This window comes from Panthera tigris, chromosome A2 (assembly GCF_018350195.1).
Source record: "Panthera tigris isolate Pti1 chromosome A2, P.tigris_Pti1_mat1.1, whole genome shotgun sequence".
In the NCBI taxonomy this organism is placed as follows: domain Eukaryota; kingdom Metazoa; phylum Chordata; class Mammalia; order Carnivora; family Felidae; genus Panthera; species Panthera tigris.
Window position 1 is genome coordinate 147,456,491 of NC_056661.1, and position 24,131 is coordinate 147,480,621.

At 41.6% G+C, this 24,131-nt stretch overlaps 1 protein-coding gene and 1 long non-coding RNA gene across 4 annotated transcripts in view; one reads left to right on the forward strand and one right to left on the reverse strand.

The window, feature by feature from the left end:
• CHCHD3 (coiled-coil-helix-coiled-coil-helix domain containing 3) overlaps positions 1 to 21,532 on the reverse strand; it is a 279,622-nt gene extending 258,090 nt beyond the window's left edge. Inside the window, exons 1-2 of one of the 3 annotated variants that reach the window (XM_042972717.1) lie at positions 21,287 to 21,532; positions 10,006 to 10,093 (exon numbers count right to left, since the gene is read on the reverse strand). In XM_042972717.1, coding sequence (XP_042828651.1) covers positions 10,006 to 10,093; positions 21,287 to 21,367 — 169 coding nt within the window. In that variant the 5' untranslated portion in view covers positions 21,368 to 21,532. Of the gene's footprint in view, positions 1 to 10,005; positions 10,094 to 17,047; positions 17,236 to 21,286 lie in introns of those variants that run through there. The other 2 variants (XM_042972708.1, XM_042972721.1) reach the window with 2 other exon arrangements.
• LOC122234865 lies at positions 17,349 to 19,642 on the forward strand. Its single transcript, XR_006212809.1, has 3 exons — positions 17,349 to 17,852; positions 18,596 to 18,732; positions 19,465 to 19,642. It is a non-coding gene; the product is annotated as an uncharacterized LOC122234865 (long non-coding RNA).
• Positions 21,533 to 24,131: the final 2,599 nt, after the last annotated feature.

Consider the following 24,131-nt stretch of genomic DNA (forward strand, 5'->3'; position numbering starts at 1 on the left):
ATCCTAAGGGGAAGAGAAGCCTCTCAGGCTTCCTTAAACAGAGGAAAGGCACGATTGGTTTCACACTCTGGCAGTGAGAACAGACTGGGAACCGCAAGACTGAAGGCCAGGAGCCGAGCAAGACACTGTTGGAACACGGCAGGGGAGAGATGATGGAAGCTGCTGGGCCAACGACCCCGCGGACGGGAGAAACCGTAAATCGTGAAACCATGGCTCTGCCCCTACTCCTCAAACACACAGGGAGGCTTGGGGTGTCCCCTGTAGGACTATAGGCACAAGGGGGGCGGACCAGCAAAATGAATTAAAAAAAAGAGTAAGGGGGAGGAACTGAGGAACGGAGCAGCAGCACTCGCTTACCAGCCAAAGTAAATGAGTCCTGCCACCAAAGTCAACACACAAGGGCCTTCTGCGGCCTCTACCTCCCCACCGCACAATCTGCAAGACATCATAGCCTTGAAGTGAGGAAACAGTTACCATTATTACCCCGTAAAGCAATTCCAAGCTCCAATCATTCGGTCTGGTTAATTAAAACCCATATTCCGATTAACCGCTCAGTCAGGGGGACCGGGGCGTGCAGACCCAGAACGCTGTCTTAAGCATGCCACGGCAATTCTGTGAAAAAGTTTGAAGAGCCTCACTGTAGTGACCCGCATGGGCGCCCAACGCTTTTCAAGGAACACTCAAGTCCAGTGACAGCTGTCAACAAAGTGTCAAGGAGCCCTGGGGGCAGAACAGGTTTAAACAGGGACTTAAAAGCACTTAGTGTTCCCGGGTAGCACTGATTTGGCCTAATACAGAGCACTGTACCTGTGATTCTGAATAAACCAGGGAGACAGGAAAGGGTAGAGAGAAGAAATGAAATGCTGGGTCAGACTTTACTTTTTAAAATGTTTTTTTACAAGGAAAAATATCATCATCGACAACAATAACCCACAATTTGGTCAACAGCCGGAAGGGTCAATGGATTGATTTTGAATACCTCAGCTTGAATTCCTCAGTTAAAGGAAAAATGTACCTTTAACACTCTCTTGGCCAATTTATTTTCAGAGATCTGGGCCATCCAGATGACGCCCTCAAAGTCTATCAAATTCTAAGAAAGACAAAAATATTGGTAATCAAGTGTTTATTTTTATCACTGGTATATTAAATTTAAATCAAAGATGGTATTTTTGTGTATTGTATGTCCTACACTTTATAAGCCAGGAGAGCTGCCTCCATAACCAACGTCGGATATTTTATTTTATAAATCCTGAAGCATGATTATAACATTTTGACTTTAGAGTCGTTTTCTCTTTGTGGTTTATGAGCCATCATTGGCGCTGACCATGATTTACTTGTTAATGCCCAAGAACAACACTTGTTCTATGAGAAAATACAATCCACTATCCCGCAATTCACTTCAGTGTCAAAATCTACCACGGCGAAAAGTGGAGCGCTTCGCTAATACACCCCTTCTCTTTCCTCCCCCGTGGTCACTGCCATTCCTGCCTTTCAGCTCAGCTCCTGAGCGCTGACTCCACGGCACCACTACACCGCGAATCTACAGGACACGATGCAACTAACAAAGCACCTCTTCTTTCCAGGAACTGAGGAACAAGTAAGGAATCTCTGGCCCACTTGATGTGAAACCCCTCGAAGCGCTAAGGCAGCTATGCTGCACCAATCACAGGGCAGGGGCCTCCGAAGACGGAATAAAAAGCAGCTCAGTCAGTGGTCAGTTAACTCAGAAATCAAAGGGCAGAAGTTCTAAGTCACAGAAAACGACTGGAAGGTGTGACTCAGTGACAGGTCAGAACCTACTAAGCATCTCTCTGTAATTCCTTGCCTCTACTGCTGGAGGTTTTTCCTTTCTGCATGCCTCCCCTCTCACCATCCCAAAATACCATGGGATATAAGCTGTATTGTCAATGATTTTTTTTGTTCCATTTTTAGGAGGGAACTATTGCTCCCGATTTTAAAACAAAGTGAGTTTCAATTTGTGCTGGTTCCTCAAAAATAAATAAAACACAACAGTGACGGATCAACAGATACAGAGGAAGGTGCCCTAGATGAGGGGGGGACTGCCACTAACCAGCCCTGTGGCCTGAGGCACCAAGTCCACCAAGTCCTTCTTTGCCACCGCCTCTTGGATCCGCACCACGCAGAGCGGCCGTCCCTGTCTCTGATTTCCAGCGCATCCTGTCAATTATCTTTCCAGGCACCCTTTTGTATCATTTCACTCTCCCTGCTCAGAAATCATCTGCTGTGCCCTACACTGTCTCAAAAAGCTGAGGGCTTTTTGTCTATTCTTTTTCTTTTTTGCTATAGGGCCAGTTAAGGACAAATAAAAATGCTCATGGGGCTGCTTATCTTTTCATGAAAATAAAAATGGTTTTATTTAGTACTCCAGTGGAAAACATATATTCTTACCATTTACATTTGTTAAATGTAAAAATATCAATGAGAAAAATCAGCACTGCATTTTTAGCCATAACAGTGTTATTAATATCTGAGTACATTTGAACAGTAGCACCAAATGCAACTCTCTAAACTTGCACCCTAAAATTAAATGGGAGTGCTCAGTAGCCACTAGGCCCTATAGGACAAAAGCCAATTCCTTAACTTCCTCAACCGTCTGTCCCATGAGACTCCCACGTGTACCCTTCATCTAAAGTATTCACATCTGTGTACCGAGTCTAATGAACACCTTTCACACCAACACTTCCACCTCCCCTGGTTACCTGCCTACCCGAGCCCTTGACTGTCTTCTCTGAATTCCTAAAACACTTTCTATCCCTCTAGCATATTCTATCTTCCTTACATATTCATTCACCAACTCAAAAATATTAACTGAGCAGGCAAAGGGGAATAAACTCGTATTTCTCCACTACATTATAATGTTAAATAGGTTTTGACCAAACTAATAATTCCTTGAAGCCAAAGACCACTGCCATGCTAATAATACTTGTTGACTGAATTAACAATATGAGTTCAACCATCCATTAAACATAGACTGTGGATCTATTTTTAAGAACAGCATGCACTGAGTTGAGAATTTGATTTAAAACCTTGAGAGGTGCTTGTGTGGCTCAGTCAGTTAAGCCTCCGACTCTTGGTTTCTGCTCAGATCATGTGGGACTCCATGCTAACGGCATGGACCCTACTTGGGATTCTCTCTCCCTCCACCCCTCTCTCTCCCTCTCTTTCTCTCTCTGCCCCGCCCTGCTCTCACTCTTGTGCGCTCTCTCTCAAAATAAACTTTTTTTTTTCATGTTTATTCTTGAGAGAGAGAGAGAAAGCGCGTGCACACGCACTCGCACGTGCCGCGGGGAGAGGCAGAGAGAGAGCGAGACACAGAATGTGAGGCAGGCTCTAGGCTCTGGGCTGTCAGCACACAGCCCCTTGCAGGGCTCGAACTCATGAACTGCGAGACTGTAATCTGAGCTGAAGTCAGAAGCTTAACCTACTGAGCCACCCAGGTGCCCCCAAAATAGATAAACTTTTTTAAAAAGTTAAAATTAATAAGTAAATAAATAAATAAATAAAGCCTTTAAATCAATAGTGTGCAGGGTGCCTGGGTGGCTCAGTCAGTTAAACATCTGACTTCAGCTCAGGTCATGATCTCACGTTTTGTGATTTCAAGCCCCACTTCAGGTGAACATGACCCCCCACTTCAGGTAAGCCCCACTTCTCTCTCTCTCTCTCTCTACTCCTTGTGGAATTCTCTCTCTCCCTCTTTGCCCCCCGCTCACTTGTGCCCTCCCTCATAAATAAATAAATAAATAGCATACACATAACTTCCTTTTAGGAACCGTCAGACAAATTATCTATTACAGCACAAAAAGTGCACACCTGAGACACTGACATCAACAGAGTTTCGTGTATTAAAAGTTGGAAACCTGGATTCTGTAACTTCCCTTCCATTCTTGTAACTCAAGTCAAAGGAACAAGTGCAACGTGTTTACTGTGAACTCTCGCTACTGTGTTATGTCTAAATAGGCCTTAAAGAGCTGTTTCAGAGGGCTAGATTTGGGGAGAAAAACACATAGAACATATAGATGAATCTATTTCCCTAAATTGGCTGTTGAGTTTGGGCTGTGCTATTTCCGGCTTAAATTGGTTTCCTGCAATTTGTTAAGGCTGCCAAATACTTAGTGATCTCAGTGACACACTTAACACAAATCAGCAAATCTTTCTTATTTTTCACAATGGCAAGAAATGTACAGAGAAACTTGCCCAGTGAGGATAACAATAAAAGTGAGTTATTTGTCTTTTTTCCCAGATTCATCATTTTCATCTGGTTCCTAGTGGCTTAGGAAACCAACAAATAGCCTCCTAATGTCATTTCCTGCCTGTTTTTTTCCTATTGATTTGGGGACAGAGTTCCCTCAACATTAGGTAGGGTCAAACATGAGCGGTCTGACCTCACTATAAGCCAGAAAAACTAAAGGATCAGGGTGGAAATGAAGAAAATCGATATCCAACAGTGGTTTTTAAAATCAAAACAGATGCACAATGTTAATATCGCCTTACAACAGCCTAAAAAAAAAAAAATCAACTGGTGTAAAAGCAAACCAACATATTTGGGATAACACATAACACAGCAAAGAATTTGAGGCAGCAAGGACACAGTTAAGTTCTTTAGAGCACATTCATTTATTAAAGTGGCATTACAATCTGCTGTGTGTCACATATTATATTATTTTGCCTGAACAGCTTTACATGCAAATACTTATTGCAACGAGTCATTGATCTGGTTCAAGGTTTGGCAAAAAAAAAGTTTCAGTAAAGTCTTTAGAGGAACTCACTTTTTTATAGCATAAATTATATTCTCAAACAATATATATGACAAAACTTAGCTCCTATATACAGAAACCCTAGGGCTCTCAGTCCACCAAATACGCTGTCCTATATTCACACATATGAATAGTCTAGGGCTGGTATGAATGAGACTCCTCAGAGGAAGAAGGCATTTTAACGAATATTAAAAAATTCAACTCGGGCGCCTGGGTGGCTCAGTCAGTTAAGCGGCTGACTTAGGCTCAGGTCATGATCTCGCGGTCCGTGAGTTCGAGCCCCGCGTCGGGCTCTGTGCTGACAACTCAGAGCCTGGAGCCTGTTTCAGATTCTGTGTCTCCCTCTCTCTGACCCTCCCCTGTTCATGCTCTGTCTCTCTCTGTCTCAAAAATAAATAAACGTTAAAAAAAAAAATTTTTTTTTAAATTCAACTCATATTTAATATATAACTTACGTGAGACACCGAAAAATGTAGAAAAGGCTGCTGACATTTTTATCAATATGTAGACTTGAAAAATTATTTCGTAATGCATCTAAATGATAAGCCTTTAAAAACTCTATTACTGAGTATTAACTAAAACCCCCAAATGAGACAAACACAGAGAAGAACATAAACTTTGAGGCTTTCTACTTTTATAAACGTTTCTTATTTTTAAGAAAAATAAATTTTTGTTAATTGGCACAGTCATAGTCTAACTGCATTCTTAACCTAAGGGCAAGACCATTTCAAAACAGCATGTCAGATCTTAGTTCTTTTCTTGAGTTGGGTTGGAATAGATTAGGGAAATATTCTACTCAGAGGGCCACATCCTGTACCACATCATGGTACAGACAGAAAAAGCAAGTATTTATGCAGAATGTGAAGATACAGGTGTTCCCCAGCTACTCGGAATCTAAGGAATCAATACCTCCAGGACACTTGTAACACACAGTTCAGGAAGCTATTATAAAGACTGAGGTGGGGCGCCTGGGTGGCTCAGTCAGTTAAGCGCCCGACTTCAGCTCAGGTCACGATCTCGCGGTCCGTGAGTTCGAGCCCCGCGTCGGGCTCTGGGCTGATGGCTCAGAGCCTGGAGCCTGCTTCCGATTCTGTGTCTCCCTCTCTCTCTGTCCCTCCCCCATTCATGCTCTGTCTCTCTCTGTCTCAAAAATAAATAAACATTAAAAAAAAAATTAAAAAAAAAAAAAAAAAAGACTGAGGTGAAGATAGTATACCCCAGGGAAATATTCCCGGAAGTGTCCACTTACCCACAATCCTGGGGGAGCTGGGATGTGGGAAAGGAAGACAACAAGATTCAAACACACAGCACCATTGAGCTCAGTAACTTCAGTCACATCATTGAAATCATCTGATGGACCTCACAATGGCAGCACTGATATATTCTAGACTACGCAACAGAACTTTCTGCAGTGATGAAAATGCCCTGTATCTGCACTGTCCAATAAGATAGCCACTAGCTGCATGTGGTTACTGAGCACTGAAATGTGACTCACACAACTGAGGAGCTGAAACATCAGTTTTATCTCATTTTCATTAATTTTAATTTAAATCTTCACAGCCACGTGTGACTGGGGGCTACCATTCAGAGTGTAGTTCTAGCCTGACCACCAAAACACAAGGTGGCATTCAAAGAGTTTTCAGTGCCCAGGCTGGCCATGGACCCGAGTTCATCAGTCATGTCAAACCCAGAAATGGGAAGGGACAGACGTCTCAGCACAGCCAGGGTGCATCACGATGTCAGGTCATACTCTGCAGGTCAGACCATGAGCATTCACAGAAAGCCTCCCTACCCACATCCACTCTCTCAAAAGTACCAGTTCAAGAAACCAACCCAAGCAGGAAAACACTTTCTCTCCTCCAATGCACTACTGAATGAGAACTAATGTGGGGAAAAGCTAGAAGATGCAACAATCACTTACAGATAGAAGGTTCTTTCCTAAACTCAAGCAGCACATCACTAAAAAGGGAGCTCTTGGAGGGAGGGCAGGGTGGGAGGGAGGGCAGGGTGGGTGATGGGTATTGAGGAGGGCACCTTTTGGGATGAGCACTGGGTGTTGTATGGAAACCAATTTGACAGTAAATTTCATATATTAAAAAATAAAAAATAAAAAAATAAAAAAATAAAAAATAAATAAATAAATAAATAAATAAATAAAAAGGGAGCTCTTTCCCTCCAACTAGTTTCTGTCACATCTTTTCTACAAATGAAGCCGGGTGCCATTCAAATTATAATAAACAGGTGGTTAACAGCATCTGCTCTGGAGTCAAACAGACTTGAATTCAACTGTCACCTCCATTGCTTACCAGCTTTGGGACTCTGGGCAAGATAACTAATCATGTCAAGTCTCCATTTCCTTCTATATAAAACAGGTTAAAAACAGTCCCTCCCTCACAGGGTTATAAGGATTAAATGAGATAAGACATAGAAACATGCAAATGACATTTAAGGATTATTTATCACAATTCCATCATTACTTCATTGTCTTCATCATCACCATTATCATCCTCTCCCCCTAACACTGTAGGAAGGAAAGAAATCTACCCAGAAAAAAATCATGTTGTAGAACGAATTCCAATTTAAAAAATATCCACACATCGGGGCACCTGGGTGGCTCATAGCTCAGGTCATGATCTCGTGGTTTGTGAGTCCCACATAGGACTCTCTGCTGTCAGCTTGGAGCCCACTTCGGATCCTCTGTCCCCATCCATCTCTGCCCTTCCCCTGCTGATTCTCTCGCTCTCTCAAAATAAATAAACTTTAAAAAAAAAAAATCCACATATCAAAAGTTATTCTTAAGCCAAAATACTTGATATACTTAATTTTAGTATCTTTCTAGGTTTCTCTTATACTATGCTTCTATCTTTCTTATCATCTTCTTATATACTTAGTTGTTTCTGCCCAAAAACCCAAAACTTTTTGAAAGGAGAGGAGTTTTGTGTGTATGTGTCCTCTCAAAACAACTAGTTTAATTATTTGCACAATAGTGGACAGTCAATAAAGTAAATGCCACCTGAATTAAATTTATACAATTATATTCCAAAACGATCACGAGTAGCTACCTTCAAAATGGATAATGGGATCACCCTAAATTAATTCAACACTTAAGCACTAGGAACTATCCTAGAAGCTGGGAATTCAGTTGTGAAAAGACAAGGGACCATGTCCCTGGAGCTTACCTTCTGGAGGAGATGGCAGTCACCGGACATAAGTAAAAGAAGGATGGTAGGAAATGATAAATGATGAGATGAAAAACAGAAAGGGTCCAGTCATGGTGTGCCTCAGAGGCCAAGGAAAGCAGTTCAATTTATATTCCGTGTACCATGGAGAGCCACCACTGGGATGTGACCTGGACTGATCAATTTTTTTTGAGATTGCTAAGGCTTCTGTGTGCATGGCAAAGTGTAAAGGGACAAGAGAGGAAATAGGGAACCAGTTAAGAGGCTCTCAGACGGCAAGGTGAGAGGCACTAGTTGTCTAGGTCGGTGCTACAGCAGAAGAGACAGATGTGAAAGGGTCACATTCCCGTGTGTTGTAGAGATGGATGGGACGAGCCTGGCTAATGGCCCAAAGTAAGGAGTAAGGATAGCATGGGGCCCAGGTTTAGGGCTTGACCACCTGTGCCATTTACTGGGAAAGATGGAGAAAAGCAAGTCTGGGGAAGATCAAAGAGGCTTACTTTGGATATGTTACGTTGAAGATCTGTAAGCAGAGACTTCAAGTAGGCATTGCCTAAGTTTTGTTTCAAGGAGAGAAGTCAGAGCTAGTGATACAATTATGGGAGTCACGGGCATCTGTATTATGATTCAAAAGCCACTGAATTGGGGGAAATTACTTAGTGGAAATCAGCAAAGACAACTAGGCTGAAGAGGTGGGAAGAAAACCAGGAGAGTGTGTGGTCCAGAAGCCAAAGAAAGGGTTTCTGGCAAGGAGGGAGTGGTCACTTCCTAATGTTAATGAACTGTGAACCCCTCTTAATGCTCCCACTAAACAAGAAGATTCATTAACAGCAAGAACTATTACTTATTCATTATTTCTTACTCAACTATTTCTTACTCATCTCTTACCCTCTGCTTTAAAAAACATATCAGAAGCTCAATTCATGGTATAACTAATGATTGGTAAGAAGGTCAAGACTATGCCCAAGTGAATGGCATCTGGGCAGCATTTCATCCTTCTCAGTGTATCTCAGTCTGGAGGCAGATTTGCCACACAATACCCTTTCTAATAAGTACAGAAACTACCTAGTCCAAGATTAACCATCTCGATTATTTTCCCATTGCCATTTTCCGAATAAACAGAGGGTCCATCCATCACACTGAGTAGCACAAGAACAGTACCACACACAAAGAAGGTGCTCAATAAACTATCTGTTGGATGAAGAAATGGATGGGATAGGGGAGAACAAAGAAAAGAGAAAGAGTCTCTTATTCCACAGGATCCACAAATAAAATGAGGCTTAATAATCATCTGTAGATTTCATTTAACATCTTGTTTTCATCAATAATTAAGACTGAGAAGAAATAAACTGTTTATAAACTTAGAAGAAGTCTACTGGAAAATGAAAGCATTAGGGATATTCACAATTTGGCAACAGTAAGTCGATATGTTCTAAGTTCAATATTTTATTATAAATGTTTATTCCTAACTCTCTAATATTCCTACAAGTAATCCATTTTATACAGATATTATGAAGTAACCTGCCAAAACTTAATAAAGGGTTCAGAAGCTGGTTGAGAAAAAAAAAAATTGTTCCCAAGACTGGTTTGCAAGTAGATTCATTCTCCTTTTAGTGCAAAATGTTTTAAAAGAAACCCTGGTACTGATTTCTAACATTGCATATAAAAAGCCGAACACTAGGGGCGCCTGGGTGGCTTAGTTGGTTGAGCATCCGACTTCGGCTCAGGTCATGATCTCACACTCCGTGAGTTCAAGCCCCGCGTTGGGCTCTATGCTGACAGCTCGGAGCCTGGAGCCTGCTTCCTGGAGCCTGCTTCCGATTCTGTGTCTCCCTCTCTCTCTGCCCCTCCCCGCTCATGCTCTGTCTCTCACTCTCTGTCAAAAATAAATAAAACATTTTAAAAAAATAAATAAATAAATAAATAAATAAAAAGCCGAACACCCAAATAACAATAGACACAGAGGAGTGTAGAAGAAGTTGACTACCAAGTAAACTCTTATCGCTTATAATTTTTCTACTAAAAATTCTAAAATTAAAATTCTGAAATACCTGAGGCACCATAAGCGCCAGAATACCGCTGAGACTTCGAACCAGATGGGGAGGTTTCCTTCATACGATCAATCACATTTTCTGAAAGCTGAAAAGGCAACATCAAAATAAAATCAATTATAAAAAAAAAAAGGAAAGAAAGAAAACAGTACAATAGCACCCGAGTAATTTAGTCATCCATATCAATATGTATAACGAATGGCCTAAAGAAAGCTAATAGCTATAAAACTAAAAGCAAGGAAGAAAAGTTTTAAGACATCAAGATGCACCCTACAGCACTGCTTTATTTCTCCTAATGCACTGCTAATTGCGCATTATAAATACCTCCTGTCCTCATTTTATACAGTGCACTAAATTAATCTCTGAGAAAACGTAAGCCAAGAAAACGCCTTTGACTTTCCTCCCCTAATCCTACAAATTAATTTATGCAAGCAACAGGTCTTAGTTCCTTCCTTCCTTCCAGTCTCAAAGGAAATGGTGTCCCTTCATCCCTCCTGTTCAGGCTAATCACAAACAACTGCTCTTTCAACAGATTCTATTATGCAGCTATCCCGTGCCAGGAACCAGGCTAGACTTGGGGTATTCAATAGTCATCAAGTTGCATAAAGTGGGTTAGAGGAAACAATCATCAGGCATTTAAATATAACAGGAAGAGCATTGCCTATGTCAGCTGGCCTAGAATGGAAGTATACAGAAGGCATAATGGACAGGACATCTAGCCAGGCTTTGGGCATGGGGCCGGGACTGGGAAAGATAAGCAGGTGTTAGGAAGAGAGGGGGATAACAGTACTCCAAGAAGAGGAAAACACATGGCGGTATAGATGAGAAACAGGGCTTGCCACCATCAGACGTTAAGTGCAGATAACAAGTAGACAGTTGGCAGTAAGGCAGAGGCTCTGAGGAACACTCAGGCCTGGAAGGTCTGAGAGTCATCAGTCCCTGAATTACTATTGTACCATTCTTTTTATTTTCTTTATTGCACTTACCACTATCTGATGCATTGTTTGCCTGCCTTTTACACTAGAAAGGAAGTTCCATGAAAGCTAGCATTTGGATGTCCTATTATATCCCCAGAGCCTCAATAAGCCTGGTTAATTGAGTGAATGGCTAAAGAAATGACTGAAACAATATGTGAATGAATGAAGAATGGCTGAAGCACAAAACTGGGGAGAGGGCACAGTGAGAGAAGGTGGACAGGGAAATAAGATTTTGGATTCTGAAGAGTCCTAGCAAACCCATGAAGTCAAACAGTTTGAACTTGATCCTGAGGGCAACTGGGCACAATCAAAGGATTTTAAGCAGGGTAATGACAAGATCAGACTTACATTTTAGAAAGATCACTCTAGCCACTGCTAGAGAACAGATTGGAGGGGGACAAGAACAGAAGCAGGAAGTCCCCTGAAGGAAGCTAAAGGACCAATTAAGAAGCTATTAAGCATATGTCCACACAAAGATTTGTGCAGGGATGTTCACAGCAGCATCAGTCATAATATAGCAAGAGCGGAACCACGCAAATGTCCGTCTGCAGGCAAACGGATAAACAAAACATTATGTATCCATACGATGGAATTCAATTCAGCAGTAAAAAGAAGTGAAGTTCTGCCACATGCTACAATATGGATAGATCAAAACAACAATTAAGGGAAGAAAGCCAGATACAAAAGGCCACATATTATATAATTTCATTTATATGAAATGCCCAGAAAAAGGCAACTCTGCGTAGATAGAAAGTAGAGAAATAGATGCTTACGGCTAGAGTAGGAATGGGGATTAACTATAAATGAACACGACAGATCTTACTGGGGTGATGAAAATGTTTTAAAACTGGACTGTGCTGGGGCGACCGGGTGGCTCAGTTGGTTAAACGTCCGACTTCAGCTCAAGTCATGGTCTCACAGTCTGTGAGTTTGAGCCCCGCATCGGGCTCTGTGCTGACAGCTCGGAGCCTGGAGCCTGCTTCCTTCCGATTCTGTGTCTCCCTCTCTCTCTCTCTGCCCCTCCCCTGCTCATGCTCTGTCTCTCTCTGTCTCAAAAATAAAAAAAAATTTAAAAATTTAAAAAAAATTTATTTTAAACTGGATCATGCTGGAGCACTTGGGTGGCTCAGTCGGTTAAACATCCAACTCAGGTCATGATCTCACAGTTTGGGAGATCAAGACCCGCATCAGGCTCTGCACTGCAGAGCCTGCTGGGGATTCTCTCTCTCCCTCTCTCTCTTTCAAAATAAATAAAATTTTTAAAAAATTAAAAATTAAAAAAAAAACTGGTTTGCGCTGATAGTTGCACAAGTTGGTAAATTTACTAGAAAGTGCTGTATACAGAAAACAGGTGAATTTTATAATACGTGAAATACACAATAAGGTTGTTTAAAAAAAATTATTAGCGATCCAAAAGGAACACATTCAAAGATATTTAGGATTAAAATAGCTAACATTCACTGAGTGCTTATTATGTGCCAGGCGTTACACTAAAAACACTTTCCTCATTTAATCCTCACCTATCATATGAGACAGACACTTCTCCACTGTATAGGTGAGAATGTGAAGCCCAACCAGACTAAATAACTTGCTTGGATTTTATATTTTATCAGTAATGGAGCCAGAATCAAACCCAGGAAGTCTGAGTCTCGAGGTCCCACTCAGGTACCCCGCTTTATTGCCAGACCTGGTGTCTGACTAGCCATGGAAGTGAAGCAGAAGTCATCAGAACAGCCAGGTTTGTGAGTTGTGTAACTGGGTGATCCCCCTCCTCTATCCGCAAAGACCTCCTTCCAACTTCCACGTCCTTGACTCACCACCATCTAGCTTATAACCCAGTACAGTGGTGCTCTTGTAAGTCACCAATGACCAAATAATCTTTTGTGTTTATATTTATACAACTAACTTACACGGCTTCCCTTTAGCTTCTAACACCTGCGGTCACTCTCCTCTTCTGGAAATGTCTCCAGTGGCCTTTCTGACCACCCACCATCCTGACAGCCCTAGGGCTCTGGCCACATCTTATCTGTTTGGCAGGCTTCCCCCGTCTCGCCTACCCTTAGATGCCGGAGGTCCACATACCCTCCCTTGCCTTTATTCACTTCTCACTCTCAAAGCTCTTGTTGGCAATCTCATCCACTCCCTTGATAACTGTGTTGATGAATTAATGAATTCTAAATCCTTCATGTCCCAAAACCTAAACCTATACATTGAACTGCCTAATGGACACCTCCTCTTGGACAGACCACAAGCCCCTCAAACCCAACATCTCCTAAATTGAATTCTTATTTGCCAAAATCTCTCCATCTTCTTGCTTTCCTAATCTCATTAATGACACCACCTCCATCCAACTTTCTGAATCAGAACAAAGGACTTACCCTGACTCTTCATTCTCCCTCGTCCTCTGAGTCATGAATTCTTCAACCGCTAAATATCTACTTATTCCAACATTCCTTCTCCCGTCCCAATTCCCCTGCCCTAATTCATGGCACCATCAATAACCTTCCTAAAACACAAATCTGATTATGGTAACTCCCTGCTTCAACTCCTTCATACCTTCTGTTGACAGAAAAGTCCAAATTCTTCTGCACAGCACCCAAGACTTCCTCATCATTTGGTCATGGCCTAACTCTCCAACCTCAATTTCCACACCCTTTCCCTTAATACTTCATACCTTGTTTCCCCACCTCCATACTGGCTACTTATTTGATGCCATTGCTTTGCCTTTACACATGGCTCTATTGCCTTCTCCCCTGGCCCTGGGGGAGGGAATCACCTTTCAAAATTCAGTTCAAACATCCCACAGCCTTCTCTGACCAAATCAGTTCCCACTCCATTCCAACTCTGCTTACCCAAGGGCTACCCTTATTTGTGCCCCACGATACCTTGCACAAATCTCCAAAGACAAAACAAGTATTTTCCTTTCAACAAAACTGTGTGCTCCTGTATACTATGGAATCATTCACCAAATGTTCCCTGCAAGAAGACATCAGTGAACAAAACAGTTTGTACCTGAGCAGTTACTTGTATCTCAGGACCCAAACCGGAATGCAGGGGGAGCCAGTTAAGGGAAAGACTACAGCTCAAAAGCTGGCATCTTTGGAGGAAAATCCCAAGGCTCTTGGAGGAGAAATCGAAGTTAGAAAGGACAATGTCAAGGGACTTTCTATTTGAAGATGTCAGGGCCACTTGCATCTTTTGTAACAACTGACAGCCACTGACACTGCTGTTGAAACTCATCTGCAAAGCTGAGATACATCTTAGGAAAAAACCCTTTAAGACTGACTGACTATAATCCTGAGTAACATCCAGTTTCTGGTAGCATCAGGATAAGCGGTAACCCCCCAATCTCTAGGCCAGTGCTTTCTCTGTTAAACAATACACCCCTACGATCCTATGTGACAAAATAAATTCACTTCCTCTTAAGGAGGTAAAATGAGCCTAAGTTTTAGAATCTTAAAACTATTTTAACTGATACATAATGTATATAAAGCTCATTCAATATATAATGTAATATACTACACATTATGTATATTTATAGACTATTTAAATTAGTATGCCATAATATATTACATATATATCACATATCATACACTATTATACATCATATATGGTATGTTACATATTTAACATAATTTGTGTTTAAAGCCAATCACCTAAGGTTATTTTGAGATAAATTATATACACACGTAATTTTATATGTTAATTTATATTTCTATTGCTCAGGCCAGTCAAAGAACTACAACTACACTAAATATATATCCTACACAATCAGAAAGTGAATGTGTTTGCTAAAAACCAAGTGTTAGCTATAAACCTGCACCTGTATTGGGCACAGGCTACCCTTTCTTCTAAATACCACTTCATCCATTTCTCATCCAAATTCATACATTACCATTACCTATTGCTACTTTCAAAATGAATACGACAGAAAGTTCTTCCACTGACTAAAGCAGCTTCAAAAGTATTATCCCTTTAGAGTAAAACTAAAGGCTGACCCAAATAGAGGAAAAAGCACTGGCCACCTCCTGGCTATACAATCCTAAGGAAGTCCTCTCCAGGGGCCTCATTTTCCTCATCTGAAACTGAAGAAGGCCTACGCCCAGGGTTTTAGGGAGGATTACCTACACACATACTTGGTAAAACTTTACCAGCAATACGGCTCCAGCCATGGGGACTTGGACTGATCCTGTCATCATGTTCTTCCACCAGCTCATCAGAGCTTGGGCTGAGCTCCTCGGCTACCCGGTGCACGAAGACCAGGGCTACAGCTATTGCCGGTGGCAGCTGCCTAAGTCCTAAAACGATTACATAAAGTTCTCATTTGTCCCTATCCATGCATACTCTTTGGGTAAAGTGTACTGTCTCTTTCAGCCTGATCACTAAGTCTTTTTATTTATTTTTGTGGCTTATCTGATGCCTCAAAACTTGCTACTTAATGTCAAATTCTTACATCAATTCCAAACATTCCCCAATGTGGTCTTTGATTGTATTTCAGTAAGTGTATAAGCATGTCATGTCCAAAGCAGCACAATTCATCTTTTGAGTTGATAAACACATCGTAAAGTTGTGTTGAGCATCAACCTCCCTGTTTTGTTCTTAAAATCTTTGTCAGTGGATTCTTAGGCCCTTCCAAAGGCACATCCACGGCAGCCTATGGTTGCAACTCTGCGTACTCCAAGCATGATTCACCCTACCCCAGGCCGTTCTCAGCTACGCTGATACAAGGCAATTGCCATGCTGTGTTATCCTCTGTATTTCCAGTGAACACCAGCTGAGCTGACCTTCCAGGTGCAGAAATGGGTTCATACCTGCACCCTCCCCTCATCTCCTCTGGGAACCGGGGGTACTCGTGAAGCAGTTGACATGTCAGGGTTACACCCGCAATCTGTAGCTTTAGAACAACTCTTCTTTGTGATGTGAACAGACCCAAAAGGGATCAGAGGTAGAACATAAGCTTCTGCAAGAGCTGGATAAGCAGCCCTCTGTAAGAGAAGCAGCTACTTCAGGAAACATCTTCCCTTAAACAGGGTACTTCTTTTAGAAAAGCTTCTGTCCTATTTAAAGACCTATAGCTACTATACCTGCTTTCTAGACCTCTCTGTACTTACTCCCCAGCAAGGCAAATATCATGTGCAATCTACAAAAAGTATTTGCAGCAAACAATGGCAAACTCTCTCTCTCTCTCTCTCTCTCTCTCTCTCACACACACACACACACACACTGGAATCATGCCCGGAGGTCCCTGGACTCAGGGGCCCATGGATTAATTCCTCAGCTGTACGCAACTCTCTGCTTGTTGCAGAGTTCTAGGCAGAATCTATAGCTCACAGATTTACAATAATCTGTGAACTAAAAGAACCACTGTTCTAACATGACAGATGACTTAGAGAAGGGCCTGCCAACATCGCAGAATTCCATCCACTGACTTTGATTATCTGCCCTATTCTCTACTGATGCTAAAGACAAATTTATGTAAATGGGGCTTCCGAAGCTCTGAACCACTCACCACACCAACATGTGCTCCAGAGAGGAGGAAAAGAGGTGTATCATATCCTACAGGGTTCGCTGTGGAACTCAAATCTCCCCACCCACCTTGACTGGTCTTATCTAAAATGAGCACAGATAGGGGCTCCTCGGTGGCTCAGACAGCTAAGCGTCCGACTTCAGTTCGGTTCATGATCTCACGGTTCCTGAGTTCGAGCCCCGCATCGGGCTCTGTGCTGACAGCTTGGAGCCTGGAGCCTGCTTCAGATTCTATGTCTCCCTCTCTCTCTGCCCCTCCCCTGCTCACGCTCTGCCTCTCTCTCTCTCTCTCTCTGCCTCTCTCTCTCTCTCTCTCAAAAATAAATAAACATTAAAAAGTAATAATAATAAAATAAAATGAGCACAAATACACCACTCACCAATCTAGAATCCGGTATTTTCAGAAACAGGAGGCTGCGTGAGATGGACAAAGTATTTCCACTTCCAAGGAACAGAGTAAAATGAGGGGAGCTCCTAAGTTACCCTTCTCCAAGAGGTAAAGTTTGCAACCACATGAGACAAATAAATCACACCCTCACCTCCATAACAGTTTTTCTCATCTCTTCCAGATGCATCTTATCCAAAAGATTAAAGGAGTCAGACCCATTTTTCTCGCTCGGTCTTCCTTCCACGTAGGTCATTTTCCGTGAGAGTACTGGTTTGCTTTTTGTTAAATTACCATTTTAAGACACAGGCTCCAAAAACTGCCATCATTATTTAGAAGCTGTTACTCCTAAACACTTAAGGGCATGGCAAGGGAGGGAGAGACACACAGATAAATACAGTAATTTTTAGCTTATGTTTGTAATTTGCCACAAACATTTCTTTGCATTTGTCATTAGTGGAAATGAACTTCTACTACCTGCATAAAATCTTAGAAAGCTTTAAGAAGAAAAGTCCTAGAAAGTTTAACAGGGTACTCTGCCCAAGAGAGTCACAGATGCTAAACTGCAAAGGTACCAATCATCCACCAGTTAGCTGAACTACCTAGACAACATCCCTCCGCACTCCCCATGACTGACTGGACTTGTTGCCTCTGCTAATATACACTCTCCGGAATCCTCAACAACATCTCACGTTAAATAATCTTTTCAGTTAGAGGCTCCCAACTGCCAATACTTCCCCAAAGCATTAGCTGTGTTCCATGTGAGGATCCACACTACCACATGTATGGCTCCCATGAATTTCAGCTTGCAACTTCAAGGCCCGTTGCAGAGACTCATTTATGCCTGGAAAGCACGATAAATATTACTTTGAAAATGATACTCATTGAAGTTGACATTTGCTCTGGAAGAGTTCACCCAAAGCTTTGATGTTTCAGATAAACCAGTGGAAGACTGAGTGGTAAGCATGCCTTCCGAGCAGGCACAGCAGGTGCTCAGAAAAATCATATTAAGCACATGTAATATGAGTAATGAAAATGCTTGGTCTTTCTATCCCTAGAAATTATTTTAGACTTGGAGAGGAAGGCAAGGAAAGAAGGTGGCCTTTCATCCAACCATGAGTTGTTTCAGATTAGAAGATGAAATAAGGTGTAAGATTATGGGTGATTTTATGCAAGTGGGGGGAAAGCTATCAATTGCTAAGGATAAAGGAAATAAATAAGACCCTATAAATACCATGAAAATAACATGTCGTAGGTGAGAATAAACTTTAAACTTAAAATTGTAAGTAGGTCCTTTAATTGCTAGCCATTGAGGACCTCAGCAAGAAAAATCTAGACAAACATTATCAATAAACACAGCCTAGTTACTGAAAGCCTGATATTGTCTGCTAAGTGCAACACTTCCTATATTAAGATAAATGAAGATGAAATTACTATCCTTATCAGTGGAATGCAGAATTGGTTTTCCAGCAGTGACTGAGTCCATGAATCGCTCCTATGCTCTCATTTCTTACGAGTGAGGACACAAATATTAGACATTGGGCAAATTTGGAACGTTTTCTTCAGCCAAGTTGAACTACCTATCTGCAGTTCAACATTGAAGCATGGACCTCATCGGCACCATGTTTTAATCAACTGAGCTAAAACCAGTAACTCACTTACGATACTGAGATTGTTGCTTATCCTTCCCGGTGCCTCATAGGGAAACAAGATGACTCTTTCGAGCTAAGAAAAATACAGAAATCAGCTGAAAAAATATACAAAATGCCTAAAGAAAAAAATCACACAGACGATCAGCTGCAGAACTCAGGACTCCTATCTCCCCGTCCACATCTTTAGGTATGTCGTGAGAACACAACATGCTCTAATTTTTAAGTTCAATATAACTTTATATATCCATTCCCTTGAACAGCTCTAATAATAGCTATTACTCATATAAATAGTAAACACTGTCAAAATACCAAATGCCTATATACATTGTCAACTTTCTCACCAGTAGAGCTTGATACATAAGTATTTCAAGCAGGCTACAGTATGCAGACATACTAAACAAGGAAACACAGTCAAAAGTGACTTGTCCAGGGCCACAGAGCCTAGTGAGACACAGAGCTAGGACTAAACCCAGGTCTGCCTGGTTCCAAAGCAAGTGCTCTCTCCACTATACTACACAGCACCTCCAAAGAATCTTCAAATATTAGATGTGATGGAACCTTACAAAAATGGCTGCTTTTAGAAAATCTACAATGTGCCCCATATTTTAAATACCTTACCTCAACTTCTTACCAAATATAAAAAAGTGACTTGTCCAAAGCCACAGACTAATAAATGCCTAGTCTGAGACTTAAAACCGAGGTCTGTTTAACTCTGACTGATGCTCTTTTGACCGTGACCTCAAAGAACTCAGAATGACCCCCGAATACTCAACAATTCAAGAGCGTGCCATTTTTAGAGGAAAATGCGATGGGTTGACTATGGCTACAAGAAATTTATAGTGCCACTAGACTCACAGAATTTCAGAACTTGAAAAGCTCAGAGATCTTAGAGATGTATTCAAGCCCCATCATTTTGCAGATGAGAAAACCAAAGCTCGGAATGATGCAAACTGTCCTTGAAAAAGAAGGATTTGAAGCAACTGGGAGAACACTGCAAGGGCATTCCAGGTGGAGGGTAGATCCTGAAGAAAAGTAAAGCGTAGAGGTCAAAAGGAGCATGGTGTGTGCTTGGATTATTATAAATAAAGTGCGCTCTGTGAGAAAGGAAAAAAAAAAAAAATAGAATACAGCTGTCAAGCTGAGCAGCCAAAAGACACAGCTTCTTTTATGTAAAAAGTTTAGAAAAAGTTTTTTAAACAATCTCTCCATTTTAGTCTATTATATACCCCTATCATATACTTACCCTATTTAACCTTACCTAATATTTGATATTAACCTCTGTGCTGTGGCCAAATTTTCTTTTAATTTAGTTTGCTCTCATCACTGTGTCTGTACCAGAGCATGAGAATAATGATTTACACATTCTTCTGGCCAATGTTTTCTCACCCAAAATTTATTTTGTTTCCTCTTACTCTTCTTTTTCACTCTCTGGGTATGGAACAATCAAAGCCTCAAGCAAGATTAAACAAATCTCTGCATAAAACTCAGAGTTTATAGTAGTTTTTATTTTACTCCAAAGAGTACCAACTAAACCACAACAATGCAAGGCAGCCTCAGACATTCTATTACAAAATGTGGCACTATCATTAATTAATATAAAGAAATGGTGGTCACAGACCAAAAACTGAGTTCAACAGTCTGAGTTTCTATAAAGAAAACTTTAATAAATTCTTCTCAAGGTAACAGTCTCGCAGTAAAAAGTTTGTAAACATTGTAAATATTTAAGAAATTTTATTTCCTGATAACATGCTAAAAATAATTGATACATTTCATTTACTTGTGCTGGCGGTGTAATTACAGAGGAAGAAAAATAAAAGATATTATAAAACGTTCAGAAGTGAAATCGCTTTATTTACTAGGTTCAGGCATACTTTCAAAAAAAAAAAAAAAAAAAAAAGAGGCTCCAAATTCAGGTGCAGCAGCGAGTGTGTTAATGAAGTTAGTGCTGGTGTGCTGACACCCTAGAGAAAACTCAAGCTGTCAGTTTATGTGTCAAGCACGTGCGGGAACATTAAAAATTCCTCTGCGACGTCTGGTTGAGAACTGATTGTATGACTCCCAGCGGTCTGAAAAATTGCAAACCTGTCTCAGGCCCTGTCAGGCTGGCAGACACTTGTGCTGAAGCAACTGGGTCTAGCCCAAAACTTAGGCGGCTGGCCACAGAGGGAAAGAGGAGGTACCAAGTGAAAGCGAAGAAGGGAGAAGTCACCCCAGGCAGGTCAGAAGTCTATGGGGTGTGCGAGCGTGCGGCAACGGGTGGTATCACAGGGAGGGCACCAAACGACCGAGAGCAGGTAAAGGTCTCCTCAAAGCCAATTCAGCTTGAGAAAGGTTACGGGGGCAGTGCAAAACGAGAGCTGGGGTCCTGAACCCAGGGGGTGTAAGACAAGCCCCATTTCACAGAATGGAAGACAGGGGTTTCAAATAAAGTCCCACTACTCGTGAGCAAGAGTCAAATCTAGCCTGTGAGCCCCTGGCCGGTTTAATTCAGCGTGGCATTCCCCCCGACCCCCGCAACCCCCTCCAGCACAGTGCTCAGCACTTAGCACACAACCAGGAAATATCTCTGAATGAATGTCCCAAGTCTTGAAACTTCAAGCTTCTTTGCAGAGAACTCGGCTTCGGGCCGGACAACACTGGGGGCCGGGACGGGGGAAACCAGGCAGAGCGAGTCCCGGGAAGATCGGAGGTTTGGGGTCCGAATCCAGCTGCTGGCCCTCTGCCCGCCCACTGTCACTCACCCGGATGCCCTTCACCACGGTGATGTTCTCATTCTCGTCCGCCTCGAAGGTGACCCGGCGGGTGCTGGAGGTCCCGCCCATGGCTCCTGCTTCTGCCCCCACAGAGACCTAGCTGGACGCACGAGCACTTCAGGCCCCACGCGCACACACGCGCGTGGACACGCCCGGACTCTTCCCTTGCACGGCGGGAGCAAGGCCACGACCCCGAGGAGCAAGGAGAAGGCGCCGGTCCCGAACTCCCGCCTCCTCCGGTCACGCTCCACAACAAAAAGGCCTCTGGTTGGTCGGAGATACGAATGGCCCGCCTCTACTCGGTAGGGGCGCCTTGATTGGTTGGTCCAGACCCGGATGCTATGGCAACAGGTTCTGTTTGACAAGGTTTCCGGAGCCTCTGGGTGGCACTGGGAATTGTAGTCTCCATCAGGCGCGATGGTCGCTGGGACGTTCCCGCCTCAGACCTGGGGCGCAAGGGGAGCATGGCATTCTGGGAGATGTGGTCTTGACTGCCCGAAAGGCTTCTAGCCTGACAACTTTCAAGGAAGTTCGTTTATCTAACAAAGCGTACTTTGAAAATATTCTAGAAACTTAGGTAGGTGCGTTAAAAGATACAATGTCTCTCCTAAAGGAACTCACAGTTTAATTACGGAGATGCACCCGGCAAATGAAGCCATTCCTAGATTCCTAACTATAAAATCTGAGGCAAAATTTAACATTTAGTTTAGTCTTAACCATAAAAAAGTAAAAATAAAAATTAAAAACTTGGCCAATGGCCTTACCTCATGAGGACTATATATTATGTACTGTTTTGTTTACTTTTGTAAAGTAAAACTTTAAATATAATGGTTTTCAAATCTGCATATGTGAAAACAAAGACCATAAGTTATTTGCACCAAACATGCAGATCATTCACTTTCTTGTGTCTCCTTCAACTTCAGTTATATAAGCTAGTTAGGCCATAATACAATGAGGCAAAGAAAAAGTTAAGTGATTGCTAAAAGTAGCATGAATTAGTGGAAGAATGGAAACTACTTCAGACAAAGTTGAGATAATCTATTTTGGAAAGTTTCTAGTTCAGACCTTCACCTCTACAAGACAAGTAAATAATTTTTAAGTAATGTACACACACATTTAAAAGTATTATTTTTGTGGTGCCTACATGGCTCAGTCGGCTGAGGGTGGGACTCTTGATTTTGGCTCAGGTCACGATCTCATGGTTCATGGGATTGAGCCAGCGATGGGCTTGCACTGAGCATGGAACCTGCTTAAGATTCTCCCTCCCCTTCTCTCTCTGCCCCTCCCCCCTTAAAAAATTATTATTTGCTACTCTGTGACATGTAAGTTTAGTTATGTGACCTTAGTCTTAACGGAGGTCGATTTGGAAATAAGGCTACTGACAGTACGATCCTGGGATCCCTTTCAACATTACAAACAACCAACCACAACACAGCATCCTCTTATTACATAGGCCTTCACAAAATTTCAGTAACACTTTCTTTTTAAGTTTTTCTCATCTCTACACCCAACATGGGGTTCAAATTCACAGCCCCAAAGTCAAGAGTTGCATGCTTCTCCTACTGAACCAGCCAGGCACCCCTTAAACTGCAGTAACATTTTTGAGTTTCAGTTATGTGCTAATTTATTACTGTAGGAATCTTTAGAACCAAGACGATGTCTTTTTCATCTCTGTATCCCTGTAGCAGAGCAGTGAATTTATCCTATGTCATCATTTTTTTTTAATTTTCACTATATATGTTTCCAAATTCTATTATGCAACTTTGCAGTTTTGAGACTACATGTTACTTTGTACTTTTCCCCAAATTGTATATTATGTTTAAACTTTGCTTTTACAGGGAGCTAAAAATACCAGGGATTCTGTCTTTCCTTTCATTGGCACCTTCCCTCCACATACACACTCTCCTCACTTATTACCCCAACATATACTACCTATTGGAAGTTCTACATAAAGCAGATGTTAAGTAAATTCTTATCAAAATAACTAATTACAGGAGTTTAAGGGAAGAGTAGAGATATGAAGGAATCACTAGTTATCTTGAATCTATGCCCTTCAGCTACTAAATGAGTTCTTTCAACAAAATAAAGATGAGGAGGCCAAAGTATGAGAGGTAACATATTGCCATAATATATATTTTATGATAGAGAAACATGTAACTAATCTTATTAGGCAATCTAAAAATACTTTGGAATTCATAATCCATTCCAACCAACATTACAAAGGAAAAAAAACCTTGACTTGAAAAAAAATACATCTCATTCTTCGAAAAAATGCCTACTATAACAACATTGGTCTATGTGTATCAATTTCAAGGCCAAGCCATGCCTACAGTCCCTTCTAAAGATAATTTCCTGAGCTACCCAGGACCTGTGATCTCCCTTTCTCTCTGGCCACAGCTTATTAGTGATCATCTAACCCAAAGGTGTCATTTAATTACCCAGAGACCTATGAGCTAGAATGCAAAGCTTTATCCAAACAAAAATAACAGCTAACGCTTGAGCCACTCAGACTCTATATGTCTTTTTCCCTTTTCTCTATCTCTCTGTTTCTTTCTCAAATTTGAACTTGAAATTTCAGAGCATGCAAAAAGATAGCAAAGAGAAAAGCTCTGAGGCATCACAGTAAGCTAAAGATAGGGGAGCAGAAATTATAAGAACAATAAAAGGTATCCAGACTGGAAAAAAAGTAAAACCATCTCTATTCACAGATGACATGACATGATCTTATAAATACAAAACTCCTAAGGAATCCACTTAAAAAAAACTATTAGAAATAATTTTAAAAATTCAGCAAGTTTGCAGGATATAAGATCAACGTACAAAAACCAATTGA